This window comes from Mus caroli, unplaced genomic scaffold (assembly GCF_978045245.1).
Source record: "Mus caroli unplaced genomic scaffold, Mus_caroli_1 scaffold_1, whole genome shotgun sequence".
Lineage (NCBI taxonomy): Eukaryota > Metazoa > Chordata > Mammalia > Rodentia > Muridae > Mus > Mus caroli.
In genome coordinates, this window is record NW_028227256.1 from 180,942,664 (window position 1) to 180,964,368 (window position 21,705).

General features: G+C 43.9%; 1 protein-coding gene across 2 annotated transcripts in view; it reads right to left on the reverse strand.

Annotated features, from left to right (window-relative positions):
• Positions 1 to 21,705, reverse strand: part of Disp1 (dispatched RND transporter family member 1) — a 130,136-nt gene that overhangs the window by 37,350 nt on the left and 71,081 nt on the right. For both annotated transcript variants that reach the window (XM_021158768.3, XM_021158753.3), the window contains one exon: positions 9,443 to 9,964. In XM_021158768.3, the coding sequence (XP_021014427.1) occupies positions 9,443 to 9,948 (506 nt within the window). In that variant the 5' untranslated portion in view covers positions 9,949 to 9,964. The remainder of the gene's footprint in view (positions 1 to 9,442; positions 9,965 to 21,705) is intronic.

Genomic DNA, 21,705 nt, shown 5'->3' on the forward strand with positions numbered 1-21,705 from the left:
AATAATTACTGCATATGAATCAGTCAGCAATAAAGCTGCTCTGTTAAGATGGCAGCATGCAGAGCCCACTGTTGGGGGCAGGGTTCTTGGACCAGTTATCACAGATGGTTCTTCAGAGCTGAATGTGACGAGCAGGCCATGACATCTCCACACTAAGGGGCCCGCTAGGCTGAGGCAACTCCTCATGCAGTTTCATAGGCCTCCTCACCCATGCTTCAGGTACCTAGACAATTGTACATGTTTGAAAAGACCCTCCCATCTCTCCTGACTCTTTCTCCAATCCTCCTCTAGGCTCACTATCCTCTAAGCCTTATTTTGTACCTTGAAGTCGTTTGGTAGTTTTGCCTAAATCATTCCTTTTTAGAAGACCACAAGTTGTTTGATCACAGTTGGCTAACTCTATGAGGGGTTTTTAAAAATTTAAGTTTGGGGTTGTTTAAAAAAAAATTTAAAAATATACCTTGAGAAATCTTTTCATTCTTTCATCCAGCACATCTTTATTAAGCTCCAAATATACCTTTGGCACAAAGCTAACTTCAAACTCCCAAATGCCAAGCAAGCAGTTCAATATCTGGTTTGTGTTAAAAATATAATTCTGTACAGTTAACTTTAATGACAGGAATTCTAGTATAGCAATCAAAATTTTTCTATAAATGTAACAATGTATAAATTATTTTTTAATTTCTTAAAATTTATTTATTTATTCACTTTACATCCCAATATTAGCCCCCCTCTTCCCAGTACCCCCTCATGCAAGTCCTCCCCCAATCCACCCTCCCCTTCAAGCCTCCTTTGGGTGTCACCTCGCTCACTAACCTAACACTACCCCCTCCCTGTACATCAAGCCCTTGTGGGACTAGGCCCATGCTCTCCCACTGAAGCCAGCCAAGGAAGTCCATTTAGGGATGTGGGGTCCTCAGGCAGGCAGGCAACAGGCTCAGGGACAGCCCCTCCCCCAGTTGTTAGGGAGCCTGCATGAAGACCAAGCTGCTCATCTGCTACATATGTGTTGGGGTCCAGGTAAGTTGACTCTGTGGGTCTTTCCTATGGAGTCCCTGAATTCTTCTCTCAGACACACACACACACACACACACACACACACACATACACACACGTTATTCTCAACTTTACCTAGCAACACACTTAAGTTTGGTAGGAAGGAACAGCCAACATCAGCTGTCTCTCTCTTGGGATCCAAGCAGCAACCAATCTTCAACAATGACTTTCTAGTAAGCCTCAGTGTTTGCCAAGCATCTTACAACCTTTCAAACACCAACAACAAAAACCCTGAGAAAACCTCAGCCACCCCCGACCCCACTTCACTCTCCCTAGCCAACAGCCAGCAGTAACATGAAAACAGAGAGGATCTGCTTCATCTCCAAGCCAGGTTAAATTTATGACATAAAACCGATCTTGTTTCTTAACATTTATTACTAAGGCAAAGGCTCACCAAGGCTCACGTTCTGAAATGCATTACACACTGCGCAATGCATTCCATGGGGTAAAACTATAAAATATGCTCATTTATAATATAAAGAACTCTAAAAGAACTCCCTTAATAAAATCTGCCTTTGCTCAACCTGGCCGCCAAGCTGACCGACTCTGGCAAGCAGGCTTGGAACGTCTTACACATTACAAACACAGCCCTTTTAAATAGTTAACTGGACTATGTTAGGAATGTAAAAGTAAACCCTGGTTGTGGTAAAATCAAGATGAAGCCTTGTTAGACTTCTAACCTAATCTGTAACTGTCATAATCAGATTATGTAATTGGCAGAAAGGCTCGGAGTCTTTCAGCTGGGGAGCTTTTTCAACAACAGTCTTTTTCCCTGCGTGGACAGAGTAAAGTGTATCATTTCCACTTAAGAAAGAAACGGGGTGCTCCGTGTCTTTATTTAAACTGGCTGCAGCACGGCTGTTTCTGAAACACTAGGAAAGCACTGGGACAGAAGGAAGCACAAACAACAAAGAACAAGAACGAGCACAGAGAGAACAAAACTCACAAAGAAAAGCGGGTGCAGCCTGGAGTTGGGCGGACACCCAGTGTACCCCAGCTGTTACCCCACCTTCACAGGGCTGCAAACTAAGGCAGAGAGATTAAACAGCTGTGAAGACCACCAAGCAGGTAGGCTCCAAACACTGAGTGTCTTCCAAAGCGTGGGTTTTCTCCCCTCCCAGCGTGGCAGGGAAGAGGGGGGGGGCAAGAAAGGGACTCACCATCAGGTAGCACCAAGTGGTTTACAGCAAGCTGTACAGTTAGCTACGCTAGACAGCTATGCTCTTCATGGTATCCAATCCAAGGAGCCCAGACACCTACTGAGCTGGCGTTTTGGTTTCAGAGTGACTGCCATGATATCATTTATGAGTTACACAGGGTTTCCTAATGTAGAAATTTGGTTCTTTGAGATTTTGAAGAACGTTTTTATCACTTATCATTCCTTTGTTATACACTAATCAAAATATAACCAATATAACTCCATTAAGTTGACAAAAAAGGGGGTTGGTATTGTCACTCTCAAATGTAACTGTTCTTATGCCAGGGCCATTATTCAGTTGGTAAATTGCTTATTGTGCAAGCATGAGGACCTGAGTTCAATCTACACCATTACTGAGAGGAGCCGTGCGTGGTGGTGCAGTGCTAGGAGCCCAGTGCTGCTGTATGCTGGCCAGAGCTCTGGGTTCAGTAAGAGAGGCTCTGTCTCAAAAAATCATGGGCAAAGACTGAGGAGGTTTTTTGGTATGGCTCTTGGCCTCCATATAACACACACACACACACACACACATACACACACATACACACACACACACACACACACACACATACACACACACCCCACAATGGAAGTTCCATTTGCTGCCACAATTGAAAAAGGATCTTAGTTCCTTTATAGAGTCAGAAGAGCAGCCTAGTTCAGTAAGACTTTCTCTAAAGATGGGAATGACCTTCATCTGCGCTGTCTATCCAAGACGCATACCATGGAGCACTTACAATGTCACTAGTGCTCCTGAAGAATCAAATTTCAAGTTTTATTGGATCTAACTGAATGACAGAGGTCTAAAGACTGCATTTATTCCTTCTTGTAAAAGCTACCTGACCAGGAATCCTAGAGATGTCAGTTTTCTCTTTCATGGTCAGTAACTTTTTCCTGATACTAAAGAAAAAGGGATATGAATTTGCACAAATCTCTATATAGTAGCTTTCCTTGTGCCTCTGTAATTACACTGTTGCTTACCTTCTAAGCTCTCATTAATAGAGCAAACAGACACTCAGGAGAACAGCCTAGCAGTGGTCAGCCCATGCTGGAATCGGATGTCTTACCCAGAGCATCACCCTGCCCGAGGCTGGGAACCAGGCTAACAGCACTCCCCTGTCTCCAGCACCTAACAGTAATCCCTCAGTGTGGATGAGCTAAAGTGAGTAGGCAACCTTTGCAGTTCTCCACCCAGCATCTTAGACGAGTGTTTGGGTTGACTCTGGATGAGTAGGCAAAGCCAAAACTCTAGAGTCTGTGTCATTGTCCACACTCATGAAGTGTGAAGACTAACTTTTGTTCATATTTCTTGGCTAAATTGAACAGCACTGTCACCAGGGCTAAGGACAGAGGAGAGGGTGGGCTGGAGTGTAATAATGCCCTGGCATGTTCCAATATACTTTATTCAAATTAACATGAGTTAAAGGGGTGCAATTTATATCTTTTAATAACAAATGAATTCCCATCTCTTACTTTTTAGGGAAAAAAGTCCCTTCATAGACAGTGGCAATCTCTTATAGGAAAATGGAAACAGGCCTCTCAGATGGCCAGTCTCTGGTAAACCAGACACTGGAGAAAGAAAACACACGGGTCAGAAATCACACTATAGCAGGTACGTGGTGGCAGCAATGTTTAGTTAACTTTCAAGGGGCTAATGCCAGGGTCCCAGGGTTCCTCTACAGCAACCACTCCTCCACTGTGCTACACAGTACACTGGAAAGTAAGCAGCTATCTGTGAAAGCACCTTCACAGACGCATACATGCACTTGGCAGGTACCCTGGGATACCACAGGTTCAACGACAATGAGCCTGTGGTGTGGCCAGGTATGGAATGCTCTGCCATTGTCAAGGACCACTCCCTGCTATAGCAAATTAAAAGATAAGTAAGGGACGTTAGAACGCTTGACTGCTACTTTTGGATACAAAACTCCTTATTAACAGTGCAGCAATATTATGACCCTTTCACTTCAATATGGCAGTAAGACCACAAATGAATAACTGGGAAGTTGTTTCAACAGCTTAGGTGGAACATGATATGTGAGGCATCTTCCAGCCTTAGGATGATAAAGAGCAGATCGTTGCTGCGCAGATCTTTACCACTGGGCTGCATTTGGGGCATGAAACTAGGGAACTGCCACAAGACCGTCTGAAACAACTCCGCTCTTCCCGAATCCTCTCTTCTACCCCCTTCTAAAGAATACTTTTTTTTTTAATTAAAAAAAATAGAATTAAACTCATGGGCTTCTGAGCTCCGGGACTGCAGGCAGGCGCATGAACTCTGTCCAGAGCATATGGTTTTGTTCTTTATAGGCACCCCATGCTCTCATCTCCATCAATTCCTAGCTGTCCTCCACGGGTCACTCAGGTACATTCTCAGACAGACCTCAACTCCACTCACCTCACTGACTGCCACCATCTCTCAACCCCGACAATTCTTTCTTCCGTGCAAAGCGCCTTCTTTACAATGTTGCCCTTACTTTACTCTGAACCCCAAGAGATTGGCTGCACCAGCTGGCATAAGACTTGTAGGTACAGGCTTTGTTCTGGCAGGGGGAGACTACTCCCTGCCTTTCTTAATTCGTTCCAGTCCTAATTAATCAGATTAATTAATGCTTAAACAACAGACATGAGGACAAATAAAAAAAATAAAGCTCTATCTTTTAAGCTACTTTATGTTCAGTGATAAAGGATATTAAAACAAAATACACTAAATGTAATTTTCAAATATCTTAATTCTATGAATCATAAAAGTAAGAGAATTTTTAAAGGGAAAGTGACAGGGAAATGATGGAGACAATGAAGAGCAGCCAAGGAACAAATGAGGACCTGGGCTGTGGAAGGGGAAGAAACAGGAGGATGGACAGCTTCACGTAGGGACCAAATGGGCAGGGCTAAAGTTACCATCGTCCATTTGATTGACCTCTGAAAACATAACTATGGCGTAAGTACTTTATGAATAAATAAAACTGTTAAAAGTAAGACAAGATATGCATCACCAGGCTGCCTTGTAGCACAGATGCAAACTGTTCCAACAATCAAGGGCACTCAGGAGCCTCCATCTCTGCACTTTACCAGAAGGCTCTCAACCTTTAAGGCATCCTTTATGGAAATTCTAAGTCAGAACACATCTTACATACTGAACAATACTTCGTGGACTGGTAAACAGCAACATACATTGCTGCCAACACAGCAAAGACTTAGACATGCACACAGCCCCTGTAAGAGATCAACCTCTAATGTCCCGAAAGCACGGAGTAGGAGAGCTGATAAAGGCAGCAAAATGACTGCAGTCTCATTTGCAGAACCTTACATAGCCGCAGTTCTACTGTCCACAGGGGCTTTGTGACATTTTATTGGTTGGGGAAGGGGAGGTAGTAGTTGGCTCAGTGCCCTGTCATGCCACAGCAGAATTCTACAATAAACACCTGCTAGCCTGAGGTGCTAGGTCTTCTGAGATAGCCCCTAACAGCACTATTGTCCTCAATGTCACTGCTGTGTCTTACCAAGCATCGCCACACTTTCAAGGGAGCTCCAGGGACAATCTTTTTTTCTATTTTATTTTATGTGTGTGTACATATGTTTGTGTGTGTGCTTGCATACAGGCACTCATGTAGGCTAGAGGCGGGTGCTGGATCCCTTGGAGCTGGAGTTATAGGTAGCCATGAGCTCTCTGACATGGGTGCTGGGATCTGATCTCAGGTCCTCTGAAGAGCAACAAGCACTCTGAACTGCTGAGCCCTGTCTCCAGCCCCTAACGTTAGTCTTTCACTTTCAATGTTCAAGCCCTATCCCTGCTTTAATACCATGCCTCACCAACTCCAGGGCCACTGGACACTGCCGGCTCTGCTGCTTATGCAGACCCCCACCTACCTGCATCTCCATGACTGGCATTACTACTCATCCACCTCCTCTGAAAGAAACACCAGTGTGGAGTCTTCTGGACTCTTGTGGAATGAGTCACCTGATCCAGTAAGCCACTCCCTCTAGAACTGACTTATTTCAAAATCCTACTTCAAGTCACCATCATTCTTATCTAATGCTGCCTTCATATCCACCATAGTCCTGGCCCAGCTCAATCCGTGCTCCACAAGGAGAGTGGAATGTAAATCACACCATGATTCTAACCTATGTCACTACTCCCAGTGGATGGCTCTTCTCAAAACAAAACAGGTAAGATAAGCGCTGGCGAGGATGGAAAGCACTGAGCTCTGTACACTGCTGGTGGGAATGTAAATGATATTACCACTGTGGCAAAGATCAACATGGTCCTGCAATCCCAACGCGGCTGTGGTTATAGACTCCACACAATTGAAAGCAGAGGTCCCAGGCACACCCATGCTCTACACTGGTCCAAAGAAAGTGTCCATGAGCAGAAGAATGCATAAAGAAAATGACTCTGTTGAGTCTTGGCAACATACGAAGTGAGAGCAACCAGTCACAATAGACAAATGCTGTGTGAGCGCTCATATACGAGAACCTACAACACTCAGATTCCTGGAGGGAGAAGGCCGGATGGTGACTGTCGGGGTCAGGAGGAAGGAGAAAGGGTTGCTGGTGTTCAATGGGTACAGAGTTCAGACTGGGAAGATGAGGGTCTTCTGGACTTGGGTAGCCATGATGCTTGTTTGGTAACATGAATGTATTTAATGCCACTTAACCGAATATTTACTCAAAATGGCTAAAACTACTTTTATATAATTCTTATCTTACACACACAGAAACAGAAAGGCAGAGACAGGCAGAGAAAATGCATGCACACACATACAAACAAACACACAAAACAACTCTTCAGAATAGAGCGCAGAAAGCCCTGATTTGCAGTTCCCTTCAGGACTTGGACTCAGTTCACCTCTCCTCTTACAACTCCTGCCTCTTCCACGACAGCCCAGTGATGCTCAGTGATGCTGGGGCTGGGCTTATTCTATGCTGCAGTTCTTTACATAAACTGTCCCTGCTATCTGCTAGGCAATGACCACTGTTCTCGCTACTGGTGTGATTCATAGCCAGTCCCATGTGCCCCTTCTTCATAGAATTTATCACAATAATGTAGCTATTCATTTGATGTACCTTTCATGTAGTTTAAGACTTGATAAGGCAGAAAAGATATCTCATTCTGTTTAGAATGACACCTTTAGTGTAGGCACATATGAGTATCTCATACATATTACTGATTAGATGTGTAAATAGATGCAAAAAACCTGTGGGACTCATTCTTGAAGTAGAATAAGGTATAAAGTATGTCTGACATCTTCAGCCCAGGAAACCAGCTAGGTCTGCATCACTCTGTGTAATTAAGTTCTAAAGGAAAATCCACAGGAACAAATCTAGCAGCCCAGGGTCCTACACCATCTTCATTAAGTTCCCCAGGGCTGTAAGATCCTCAGTGCCCACCACAGGCAGTGGCGAGCTCAGCCACTAGCCATGAGCTTGAGTTTTAATGACACTCCACTTAAAGTGCACACAGGACTTTCATTCCTTTCAAATTAGGTCATGAACAAATGCTAAGTAAAATCCAGAAAATCTTGGCCCACTCTGGCACATTGAAAGCACTGGTTGTTTGCCCAGAGTTTTAAAGCTTTCAAACTTATTATATGGAGTTCAGTTTCAACAGCTTCAGTGTGTATAACTGGCTGCCTCACCTCACACTCTACAACCATATATATAATTGATGACTCACTCATGTAAGTACTTATTAGTATGTCATTTTAGAATCTACCAGTTACAGAGCTTAATTCAACATGGGAAGGGCCTAAACCTGATTACAGCTCAGAGGGGTTAGGACAAATCATGTAACGCCTAGCCTTGGGGAATTATACACACACACACACACACACACACACACACACACACACCAAGGCTCTCAACTCTGACATAGACGAGTATTCAGAGCCCTCTCCTCCCTTCCCATGCTTGCTCCTCGGCATTTTCTCACAGCTCTGCCCTCTTCTCCCTGAAGAGTTAAGACTAGCCAATCTTGACAACCTGCAGAACCTGACAAAGGTGGACTCCCCAGACCGGAGCTGGTCTTAACTAACAGGGAGACTGCTGCCATGGTACAACGGATCACTAGTCTGCACCAAGAACAAAACTGTAAACAATTACATACATCTTTGAGATGTTAGGCCGAGCAAAATTTGTCAGCCATGAAAGAACGAATGCAGCGTGACTGTGTGTGCACACATGTCCGAAGGCAGTCAACACAACAGCCATGGTTTGTACGGCAGGGAGAGGCCAGGGCTGACGGGGCACAGGGAAGTTGTCTGCAGCGACAGAAACCCTGCACACCACACTGAAATGCAGACACTAGCCTGTGCCTCTGAGAGACTGATCAACATGCAACTTCCACCCCGTGAGCGTGTGGCAAGTACACCCTGACTGAAAAGGGAATGGTGCTCTCTTTCTGCCTTATCAAAAGTTACTACCTAAAATCACACACCAGCGCTGTGGTTACAAAGTACTTAGTCCACCATAGAACACACCCGCAGTGCATATGCCAAGTACTTCTGAGAAACACAGATCAAAGAAAGTGGGTGGAGGCTGGAGAAGGAAGGGCTGAGAGTGAAGGCAACTCTGACACCACTTCTCAGTCTCCTGGAGCTAAAACTGTCTTCCAGTCCCACGCTGCATTATAGGCTCTGTCTGCTATGGAAGGAAGTTACGTCTCCCGGATGTCAGTGTACTGCACAACCGCTCAAACCCTTTGAATAGAGACGGTGAGCACGACAGACAGAATCATAAGGATGCAAGCAGTTTTAACCTCTTTTTCATGCAGACTGGCCACCACTAACAACATAAAACAAGGCGCCTATTTGGGTAACCACCATAAATACAACTCTTATGCACAGTAACTAAAGTTGCTAACTATAAGATTTTTTACTAAACATAAGGCCAGCTGGGACTCCTAGCCTGCCTCAATACATAAGGTAGAAAGTAACTGAGAAAGACAGTTGACATCAGCCTTGGGCTACACACACAAGTCCCCAGTCACATACATGTATGTGCATCACACAGAGAGAGAGAGACACATACAGAAAGTCAATGGATAACACAAATATATTATTTCAATTATATTGTAGTGGGCTTCAGACAATTCCTGACCATTTCCCCGCTTCTGGAGATATAAATGTAAGTTGTCACATCCACTCGAGATCCTTTAATGGTGAAGGCCAACAAGACATCCAGGGTACTCACCTGATGATGGTCAGGTGCTGCCGTACAGGTTGATGCTGGAAATGGTCAGGCCACGGGTGATGAAGGCAGAAAGATGGCGAGGGCTGAAGGCAGTGCGCAGCCTGATACACGGGTGAGTGGTTTGGACACAGAGATGCAGAGTATTCGGAATGTGGCTGCATGCGACACGAGGCCAAAGCGGGGGAGGCTGCAAGGCCAGCCTCGGGACGGCACTCTTGGTGACTGCTATGGCTGCTCACAGGGTGATGGTATGGACAAGGGTGGCAGCACTGAGTTGGCGTCTGAGGTGTTCTTTGGTTGTCTAAAGGCAGAAAGGATGACTTAACTGTGCCATTAAGTTGCAAGCATCCATTTGGGCTTGCTTTTGTTCTTGGGGTTTCTCTGGGTCCGAGCTGCTGGGCTGGGAGGTCTCCATCACTGGGGCTGAGGGGACTAGGGTTGGAGGTGCTGGTCGAGATGCTGCCATTGCTCAGGAGCACAGAGTCACTTCCGCTGATCACAGCCATGCCCGAGTTCTTGGTCCTAGAGAAAACAAGATATAAAGCTATCCAGTTCTAAACAGGCAGGAAAACATATAAATAGGAAAGACATGTAAGACACGTAAAGGAGGGGTCCTGCAGGAATTACAAGCCAGTGTCTAGGAGGAGGCCAGGCACCACCGAGCCCACTCCACTCCTTCATTTCCCCTGTCCTCGCTGGCTGCCTTCTCCACCCCTCCTCCTCTCAGTGCTTGCAGTCTCTTCTTCCCAGAAGAGAAAGGAGAACAGCACAGAAAGAACGCTTCCACTTTTCCAGTGCGTGCTCGGGGCTTCTGTTAGGAGTGCTGAGCAAAATGAAGGTGACATCGAAGGCAATAGGCGTATATGTTAAGATAACATAAGTACTTTTAAGGCTGGTTTATGTCTTAGAAAAGTGCCAACTTAAGATATTTTTCCTCTGAGTCACTAGAATCCCAGAGTGTGAAAAAGCCTATTGAAATAAAGATTGGTTAAGCTAAGAATTCTTAAAACACAAATTATCAGACATGAATGTTTTCTTTTCCTTTAGGCGCACTGTAAAAGTTGCTCATGACTTCACTTTCTGTAGTAACATCTGTAACATCTGTAACATAAGAAAACGATATTGTGGATCAAATTTGTTTCACAGTACATTTTCTTAGATTTTTTTTTCCCCTACCTTGCACCAAAGGGCCCAGGCCTTCACTGCATAGGAAAACCCGCACATGCTCACAGTACCACAAACACCTTTATTCAGTCAACATGCAACAGCAAAAATAGACAACTTGACACCTCACTGCTAAGCAATCTTAACCACCCATTTGAGCAATATACACAGAAACAAAACCTGGGGGTTTACAGCAAGAACAGCCATCAAATGCCACTGACCTATTCACCCTGCACATGGACTCCTTTATATCCTAGCCCTTTGATGTGGCTTCTAGAGAAGTCTTCCCCAGCCCTCCCCACCTGGGACTTATACAAGCATCAAGACAGTAACCCCTTTCCATCTGTGTGCTCTACGTAACCTGGGTCTCCCTGTCCCACTTTCACCCACCGCATCACCTCAACAGGGGCAGTTCTGAGCAGACCCCACCATTGGAACACACAAAGCTCCCATCTAGATCCCGGTACCCACAGGGTATTCAGCACACTCTGATACAAATTTAGCATCATTGGTTTAATATTTATCTTTCAGAAAAAAACTCTCTCACATCCATGGATAAACTCAGCTAGATAAACACCACAAAGAAATTAATTCCAAATCAAAACTGTCTTTACAAATTGTTTTGGGAGAAAAATAAAATATTTTAAACCTTGTACACATAAACTCCGAGGTCTAAAGGCCTTGCATCACATGTCTAACTGGCCTGCCGGCCCCACCCTCTTTTCCTACAGGCCATTGAGAGAAGTCTTATTTATGGTATGTGAAGTTGCTCTCTCCATCATAACATCACTATTGGATAAAAACATCTAGCCTAACCACTGATATAATATCCCCAACACAAAACAATGTGAACTCAGTGTACGTCACTCACAGAAAGTAAAGCAGCCCAGACTAAGGTGACTGGCCACCACCAAAGACTCGCACCATCTCCCTGATGACCACTGACTTTCCTGTCGGGGAAGAACATGGCTCACCCTCACTGTTAACAGAAAGATGGGGTGACTGGGAATGCTCCCAAATAAACAAAGCATAAAGGACATTTAGAGAAACTTAGCCTTTTTAAAAAGTTAAGTGGAATTTAGCATATGGAACTGTAGTATAGGAGGCCATCACCAGGTAAGATCTTGTGGGGCGGCTCAGGAGAAGCCTTCCCTTTTCCATCTGTCACCTGCAAGCATGCCCTCCCTCCTCTGCAGAGCCACCCTGACAAAGGCATCTGCTGAGCTGACTGACAGGTGCACCAAGAGGACAGGAGGAGGAAGGCAGGTCTGGTTGGTTGGCTGGGTTTTAATCACACCAGGTTCTTGAGATAGCATCTGAAATGGTCAACTTTTTTTTTCCACATTTAATGCAATCAATCCTACTGACTAGTTAATCCTATTATCTACCAGCATAGCTGTTGGATGGGAAACAAGCATCTAAAGTAAGTCCTTAAGTAAACAGTTCAAAGTAAACTGGGGCCCAAGACAGCACGACATCAACTTAAAATGCCCCCCCAGAGTACCCTGAAATTGTCTCTAAATTCTCTGATTTTCATCCAGTTTTTTTTTTCCCAATTAAATCTCCTTGTCTTCAGGGGGAAAATGTTTATCTTTCTTTACGGCCAGAATCACAGCAATCATGCCCTTTACTCTCACTGTAAGGCACCATCTGTCGCTCTGTAAGAGTTAACAGTGTTTGTGTGTGCCAACAGAAGCACTTATTTTTACCAAGCAACATTTTTTCCCTCACTGAGACAAAATAAGGCTTTACCAATGCTGTTTAGGAATGCACCCTGCTTTATAACCTGGAGATTGCTTGTCATGCAGCAGGCACTGCTAGGCAGCACAGACAGAGTAATATGAACTCAGACTTCTGACTGCAGTGAGAGAAGGTCAGGTACCTTCCTGGCTCGGCCTCTTTAATCAGAGTCATAAAATGGAAACAACCAATTGGATCATAAAGAAATTAAACACAGAGAGACAAAGCAAAACCAAAACAACTGTTGGAAGACATGCCAATGGCTTACTTAGCCTCAGCAGCTGTATTGGTAAAGGGGTTCAGAAGATCAAAACAGCAAAGCCTCAATCTCTAGTCAGGGCTGACACTAAAGCCCATGCTGAGGGAGACCAGAGACAAGCAGTGACTTAGTTAGATGAGGTCTAATCCTGGGATGGAGAGGAGCTGACAGCAAAGCATAAAGGGCGACAGAAGGATAAATACAGCAAGCGATTCTACACAAGGAGACTCTAGAAGAACACTTTAACCACTCTCCCTGTGACTCACTGTGCTAAGTACCACAGTGTGACAATAAATGCAAGGACAACATGTTCACTGTGGCACTCAAGGTAGGTTTTAAGAAAAACTTACAGACAGTTGAATCAAACCAGCGTGTCCTCTTGAGAGCTTATTCACAGGAAGCTCTCCCCATCCCCGCCCCACCCCACCCCTACACCCACTCTGGCCTGAGTGCCCCTTCTCAGGCTGCAAGAATCGGTCTGCCAATATCAATTCATTAAAGGCGCTGCTCTCACACTCACCTCAGCTTCCCAATAGCATTTGTCATGTCCTGAGTGATTCAAATATGAACAGATATGGAATGTTATACATCCTAGTGTAAAAGCCCAGATTGTGTTCTAAGGTGGCAACTGAGAGATCTATAGCTGAAAATGAAGAGCGTGGGTAGGGGTGAGTTTTAAAGCTGATTCTACCAGCCACAAACTGAGAAGCTAGCTCAAACAGCCCCAGTCTCCCTGTCTCAAAGTCTTGCTTTCTTCTTAAGTTTGTTTGAAATGGAAAGTGGTATGCTTTTCTAAGGCACTAGTTATCAAAATCTGAAATATCTTTTTCCTCTGACCCTAACTCTATTAGGGTAAAATTTCAGATATATACGAATAATGTGTATTTAGATATATATGAATTACATGCATATCACCAGGGTCTTGGCTACAAATCTTTAAAGGTGAAAACTGAAAACAACCTAATTTATAATCAACAGAGTACTCAAATTCTGCCACATCTTGTAAGCTATTATATGCAATAGGAGAGAATGAGTTACCCTGGCGTGATGGTCACATATCGAGAATCCTAGAATTTGGAGCTGAGGCCGAGGAATGGTGAGTGTGATTCACTCTGAATCACACAGCCAGATCCTGTCTCAGAACAAACAAATGAAACAGAACACAAAGCAAACCCCAAAGCCAGTGGCTTAGATCTGGGTGTGTGGATGGGAGAAGACCGTGGGCACTGCTAAGTGCAAACAGTTATCTGCAGACAACTATCCTGTTAAGAATCAGCGCAGGTAAGGACGGGGGCTGCAGCTTAGTGGTAGAGAGCTTGAATGTGTGGTGTTCCAGAACTGCCTATGTGGTTAAAATAAAGTGAGTATGAGTGTGAGTGTAAGAGTGTGTGTGTGTGTGTGTGTGTGTGTGTGAGAGTGAGTGTGTGTGAGCGTGAGTGAGTGTGTGTGTGTGAGTGAGTGTGTGAGTGTGTGTGAGTGTGTGTGAGAGTGTGAGTGAGAGTGTGAGTGTGAGAATGAGTGAGTGTGTGTGTGTGAGTGTGTGTGTGTGAGAGAGTGTGTGTGTGAGAGAGTGTGTGTGTCTGTGAGAGTGTGAGTGAGAGTGTGAGTGTGAGAATGAGTGAGTGTGTGTGTGTGAGTGTGTGAGTGTGTGTGAGTGTGTGGTTGTGAGAGTATAAGTGTGTGTGTATGTGTGTACAGTTGTTCAGGGTCACCACAGTTTGTGTGCTTAGAATTCCATCCTATAAAATACAAAGACTCACACTTCAAGAGCACATCATTGAACATATCATACTATCATTACACAATCTGTCTGAATTGTGAAAATTTAATCACTAACACAATATACACCAAACCATGCTAGTAACACAATTCATTTAAAGGATGCAATGAGATTATTCAAGCAGCTCCAGGAGCACAAGGGCATCTAAAGTGCAAGAAGAGCCATGCAGCCCTGCTTGGAACTGAAAATCACAACGCCTAATCTGGCCAGAAAACTGCCACGTTAAAATCTAAGTGTTCTGTTAAAGAGGATACACAGACCCGATCCAATTACCACAGTAACCACTTAGTGAAGCCATCACTATCCTTAACAAACACAGGGCTCACTGCCTGAAGGAACAATGTCTTTCCTGCCATCAGCAGCAACAGAGTGCTTCTGTGGTATTTCCAAAGCACTTTCACATGCATCATCTCCCTCCACTTGATCCCACTAATAGCCTTCAGGAAAACAGATGTGGAAGGCATTACCTAGTCTACTTTGCAAAACAAAGCCTGATACAGAGACTAAGTAGGCAGCCTGAGCCACATACCAATGCTGCGTGGTGAAGCAGGAAGGACTGAAGCCAAGGTGGGCAGCATTCCGCAGGCCCACCTTCTAAAGCCAGATGCCATGTGTTACACTAGCTGCCTCACCAGGCTCCCCACACTGAAGGCAAATGGTTACCACTGCAATTCCATTTTGTAGTCAATTACATTTTCAGAAGAGTGGTGTTCCCTAGAGCACATTCACTAGATGAAAATGTCCAATGTTGGCCCTGTGCCTCCAAACTTAGGGGTCTGCTGGGGATGTGGCTAAAAGACGGGTTCTGAACCATGTACCTGGAGAAGACAATAACCTCCAGCACATGTCTGTGCTGGGCTAGTCCCTGGCACGTATTCTCTATGTAGAGGCTGTGAGGCAGCAAAGGAGCTAGGCCTAAGTTATGGTGAGAGAAAGCCCACTGCAAGGAGGGCAAACAAAAGGGAGGGAAGAGAGATAAAGAGCCATTTCTCTATCAGGGCAGAGAGCGTAAGACATTTTAACATAAGTTCTAATTATGGCTATTATCAATTCTCCCAAACTGTGCTATGTCCAATTTTGATCAAATTTGACAAGACCAAAGTATCTTTGGTACAACTCATACATAAAGAATAAATGACCTTGTCTCCTTTTCTCCAAACAGAGGACGGCCTTCAAGTCTTTTCACACAGGACATAAGGTGAACTGGGGAGTTTCTGTATCTGTTAGCCATCAACCTGGTTCTGGTAGGAAGTCACTCCTCTGACACTGGCTGATCTTTTGCCCTGAATACTGGCCTTAGTTCTGGTCACCAGTACCATGCTGCTCTCAGTCCTCAGTACCATGCAGGAGACACAGGCGGCTTCGGTGAACACTGTGAGAAGCAGTGCCTGCTCAGGTAGGGAGGCTCCAGAAGGAAGCTTCGTCTCCAGGGGATTTCCTCATAAAGCACTACTCAATTTTTTTAAAAGGCAGAGAGAGGCAGAGACGGGGCAGGGGCGGGGGTGAGGGCGGGGGAGGGGAGGGGGAGGGGGAGGGGGAGGGGAGGGGGAGGGGGAGGGGGAGAGGGAGAACTAGAGGTTGGCCATGAGCACGTGGAAAGAGAGGGGAAGGGAATGTGGAGAGAGGGGTCAGGGAAGCAGAGAAAGAGCAAGAGAGGAGCGAGAGCAAAAGTCATCTTTCTGTGTGAATCACTTTCTCAAAATACCTCACTGAGGACAGTTGAACCCACTAGAGAGAAAACTAAGGTCAACAATATTAAAACTGCATCTAAATCCTATGCCTGGGGGTAAATCCACACCAAGACTCTAAGGGCAAGGCTCTCCTCTACCTCAGGAGGGCTCCAGAGAATGTCAAGATCAACCGGTATTTATAGGCTCACCAGAGACAACTGACACAAAAGTCTGTCTCAAGACCCACATTAAAATGCCCCTAAATTCAGTATTTCCCAAGGCAGTTGGAAAAGTTACAATTCAGCTTTCAGGGGTATCAGAGTCATAACTCAGTGAGTTAGAGGGTGTTACCCAGCCGCCACCACTATATTACTAGCTAGAAAGAAAACCCAAGCCGCTTTAGCCTACTATTTGGATAATTTTGAAACAATGTAATTCCAGTGTGACACAAAGCCCATGGGTTTAGTCAGAGATGTAAGGAGCCAGTTGTAGACAAAGGGATCTTCTCACCTTCTGAGACAAATTATTATTATTATTACTATTATTATTTTTAGTTCATAAATATTCTGCCACTAAACGCTTCTTCAATAAGAATGTTTATAAACATCTCCACCTAAGCACTTACAGACATCTGTTGGCAAGAATCATATAAAGGTAAGTACCGTTGCTGTTATTCCCCATAAGCAGAAGCTGCAGCAAATTCAAAGCTGGTTCCCCAGCATCCCATGCTCTTGGTGTCAGCCCACAGCCACCGACCTAGAAGAGATGCCCCCTTTGCCAGCAATGGGCTTCCCACCGTGAAAAGCCAAACTGATAGATGTGGGAGCTCTGAAAGGATTACAATCCCCTTTGAATCAGAATTCACCTCTGAAAGGGAAATGTACACAGCATTTTACCATCATACAGTCTCTGAATATGACTATATATGTAATATATACTGTTAAAGACATCCAAGAAGACAAACCATCAGTGCTACGTATCTTTATACATAAGCATTGGCAGTCTGTATAAAAGCCTAATGATACAGGAGAAGAATGGGCAGACTTGACCCACAGTTACAACAGCAGGAGAGAAGCTGGGGAACCTCAGGGAGGCCCTGAATGCAGCGGCAGAGCAGGCCACACACACTGAATTCCGTTATCTCAGACACATCGGTTCTCCAGGCATGGACACATACATGCAGGAGAAAGCTGAGAAGGGGATGTCAGGCTTCCAGAAATACCAGCCTGATTCTTTTGTTGTTTATGTCCAATGTGCCTTTGGTATCAGGTACACAGGAAGAGACAGGAGTGGAAAAATGGGGTTTCTAGTTTACAATCTGAGACAAAGGATGCTAACCAGGCTAGCATCTTTCTTAGCAGGAACACCTACCTCCCTAACGACATACGTCACGAGCTCTATTACATACTGCAATTATGAAAGCAGTTCTCGGAGAGCCACAGAAATGATCACGCCACACAGTACCCTCCCTCTCACACTCATGGTGTAAGTGAGAGAGACGAGCCTCTGTATCTGTGAGTCTATGTAGTTCAGATGTGGTTAAATTCTATTAAGCCGAATTATTTGTTAACTGTAAATCTGCAGTACTGTGTTAATCCATATAACCAAAATTATACAAACTAAAGGAAAAGAAGCTTTCTATCTCAGATATACCAAACAATGGCTATGAAAAAGAAGGGCCAAGTGGTACCTAACTCTCATCCCAGGCAAGGTCCACAGTTAGATCACAAGTCTTAAGAGAAATGTAATGAGTACAAGAAATATCTGCAAGATTCTAAGTCTATTACAATAGTCTCCACCTTGGCTACACATCAGAATCATTTTGGCAATGTATATTGTTTAATTACAGAAACAGACCCCTGGCCAGCAGTTCTAATTTCATTTGTACTACAATGCATAGCCGTCAGTTTTGTTTTTGTTTTTAAAGCTCTCAAGTGATTCTAATATGCAGCCAAGGCACATTGTTCATCAGTCTTTAAGAGGATCCAACAGCTGTCACTCAAAACACTCAACACTCAGAAAACGGTACTGCACATTTAAGGATGGAGCGGCACAGACTTTGTAATTTATAACATCTGCACCATCTCCACTTGTTTTTTTGGTGACAGTTCCTGCATTGGGAAGGTAGAAATCGAGACCTGGTACAGAAGCAGCCTTGCTAAGACATCAGTGTAGATGAGAGACAACTGCAGAATTCCTGAAACAACCTGTCCCATAGTCTCAGTGACTCATGGCTCTTCTGAAGGCAGTTTAGGAAACAGCTGCTTTGACTAATGAGCTTATTTAACCCCTCAATAAAGAACATCCCCCATCACTGGTCAGCTTCTAAAGTGATGTCTCCAGCTGCTCCAACAGAAGAACACGTTCCCCCAAGTCCACACCGAGAAAGGGGAAAGACTCTGGTCACATTCTGAGCATCCTAAGTTTCTAGCATCACACAGCCTCCAGATGCCAGGCTGTTTCCCAGCGTCATGCCCCCACCAAGTAAGAATTACAAAGCATTCGGGCATAAGCCAGAGCCATGGGGTGGGATGCAGCAGTCCTTGTGTTTAGGTCACCTGAACATAATCTTTCTCAAGAAAACTCGACTTGCAGCAAAGCAGCCTCTGTCCTCTCCCCAGCTCTTCTTGGTCACACGGGATCTTGTTACTGAGCCATCTAGAGACACCACATGATGCTTAACACTTCACAAACCACAAACTCTCAAACCTTATCAGCTCAGAGGAAATACCCATCGCAGAGTAAGCCAAGAAGAAAAACTGTCTTTCACTTATGGCCTCACTAAAGTATGTGAAGAATTTTTTAAATTTTCTCATTCCATCAAAAACTGGGATTGCCTGCCAGAAAGCATTTAAAGCAATGTGATTTAAATGGTAATGAGTTTACTGAGAATTAGTGAAAGTCCCTCTAAAATGTGAAGGGTCTGTGCCAGGCCCCCTCCCCTGCTCATCTGTGAACTTTAAGCAGTAGGAAGCCAAGTTCCCAGGGCTTAGTCCCAAATGGGTGCTTGCCTGCAGGGTCTGGCCCAGGTCTCAGCTCTCCTCAGAGGAGGGACTTTTAGTTGACTGAGCAACTTGGGAAACATCACCCAGGTATACGGAGGAAACATTGTTAAGGGCATCCCGTTAGGAAAGGACTCTGAAAACTGGTTATGAAAACAATGGATTCATAAAGGTTTTATTCTTTTTTCAAATTGATCCATATATTTACTTTTAGTAAAGCCAGGGTATAATTTTCGTAAATATCTTTCTAATCCATACTTAAATTATCAACACAAATGCTCCTGAATTCTGACACATGCTTTCTTGTACAGTGACAGTATCTACTGTTGACTTGGGAATGTTTGCTTGCAAAAGTAATTAACACATATTTTTCAGTTAAATAGGTAAGTATCCCTAATTTAGGAATCCATATGAGAAGCACCTACTATGCTCCTTGTGAGTTTTCTTATAACTTAAATATGAAGGCTGGTATTAAATGATTGTATTTACAGAGACTAAATGAGAAAATGAAAAGGTAAGGAGAACAACCCATCTATTTCTCAAAGCTAGCATGCATATATATATATATATATATATATATACATATACATATATATATATGTGTGTGTGTGTGTGTGTGTGTATATGTATACATATATATACACACATATATATGTTGTATTATATTGTACATTATATACAATTATTAATAAGCATCACATACTATACACACACACATATATATCATATATATGTAGCATATACCCTTTCCATATCACAAGCATTTCATTGTCTTGAGTCTTGTCTCAATTTTATCTCCTGTGTTGGGGTATGATCACTAATTACAATGTTTTAAAAAGAGACAATGCTCTGTGTAAGTTCAGGCTGTCTAACACATGTATTTGCGTTTTAAAGGTCATACTGTGAGAATGCTCAGATCCAACCCAGGACTCAGGTCAGTTAAGACAGAAGGAGAAGAACAGGGAATAACAACCACAGACAAGGAGATTACTTAAGAGTTACCAAAAAGAGTAATTGGTTCAATGTAAGCCACACAGACAGGAGATTATAGCTAAAGGTTAGAGGAATCTGTCTTATACAGGTCATGTTCCAAGTTGAGACAAGGCTAATGTGTTTCTTAAACTGTACTGTAGAACAGTATTTCAGACATTAAATATTTTCTAACTGGCTACAAGTAGTTTATGGTCACAGTTCTTAATTCCAGGGCTACGATGTAAGGTACATAAACAGAAGGCACCCCAAATTTAGTTCCTTAAGTCGTCTAATACTCAAATCTGCATCACCAACCAGAAAGGCAAACCTGAAGAACAGATAAACAAGACAACTGTGCGTCTTAAAACACTAAAAGCAGAACTTGCCATTGCAAGTTATCGGCACACAGGAGTGAGCCTGCTGCCCAGAGGGCCAGAGCTTCCTTCTGGTTTGGTGGCTGCCCAGTCACAGGAAACTCAAGTCCCAGTCTGAAATCATCCTCTTGTGAGTGAAAGGAACATATTTCATCAGGTCCACATGAACACTTCCAGTTAAAGCCAATCTTACTTAGCAAATCAAAGTGTGCTCTGCAAGCCATGCACCGTCCCTGCTGAAAGGCATGTCTGCTCACTCTCGACCAGAGTCAGAGTGAGTTCTCATCCCACACAGAAACATACTTCAAAAATTAAGACTAGTCTGAACTCTTTTCTTTTTTTGTCATTACAGATAAATTACCCATTCTCACTTTTTAAACAAAAGTCAATTTGCTACTGACAAGACTTTAAGCATTAAATCCAATCCCAATGTAGCCATCACTGCAACAACTAAAGTGCTCAGAAGGCACTAAGACATTTCATTAGCTCAGATACAGCTGAAAGGAGCACAACTGAGCCCGGGGCTGCAGATCCAATCGGACCCTGCGAAGGCACCTCTCTCTACCCAGCTGCTCTCTGCACAGGCTGAAAGACTAATTTGCTGTCCTAAAACACTTCAGTGGCAGATGTGGGTAAAGTGACTCCTAGCGTCCTTACTATCGTTCTTTTTTTTTAATTTTTAATATTTTTTATTACATATTTTCCTCAATTACATTTCCAATGCTATCCCAAAAGTCCCCCATAGCGCCCCCCACTTCCCTACCCACCCATAAAGACAGGACTTACTATTGTTCTTATCAATGGCCGTGGCAGAGGCACACTTTCAGTAGTTTCCCCAATTCAGGCAGAGAAGGTATAAAACAATACACTTCACTTTAAATCTTGGGTTTCCTTCCAACTCCGCAAAGAAAGCACATTTTAATAAACTTAAGGAATAGCAGACCCTCCTCTACTGTACCACATTACACATTCAAATGGACACTGCAAGTATTTGTAAAGTATTAGAACTCTATTCAGCATTTACACTGAAAACAAGTAAACTGGATTTTTAAATAGTCTTAGAAAATAGGTTCAATTTAAAAACAAATTCCTCTAAAACAACAAACACCCATCTAGAGAAGCAGAAATAAAGAGATTACCTTTCTTTTGAAAGAAGAAACTTCGCAGCACAGTTTGGTCTGCAAAAGCTGAGGGCAGCCACAGCCAGGGCTGAGCAGGCTGGGGGAACTCAGAACAGAAAGCAGGAGCTGGCAGGAGCAGAGCAGAGTGGAGCGGAGGAGCGGGAGTGAATGACAGGCACAA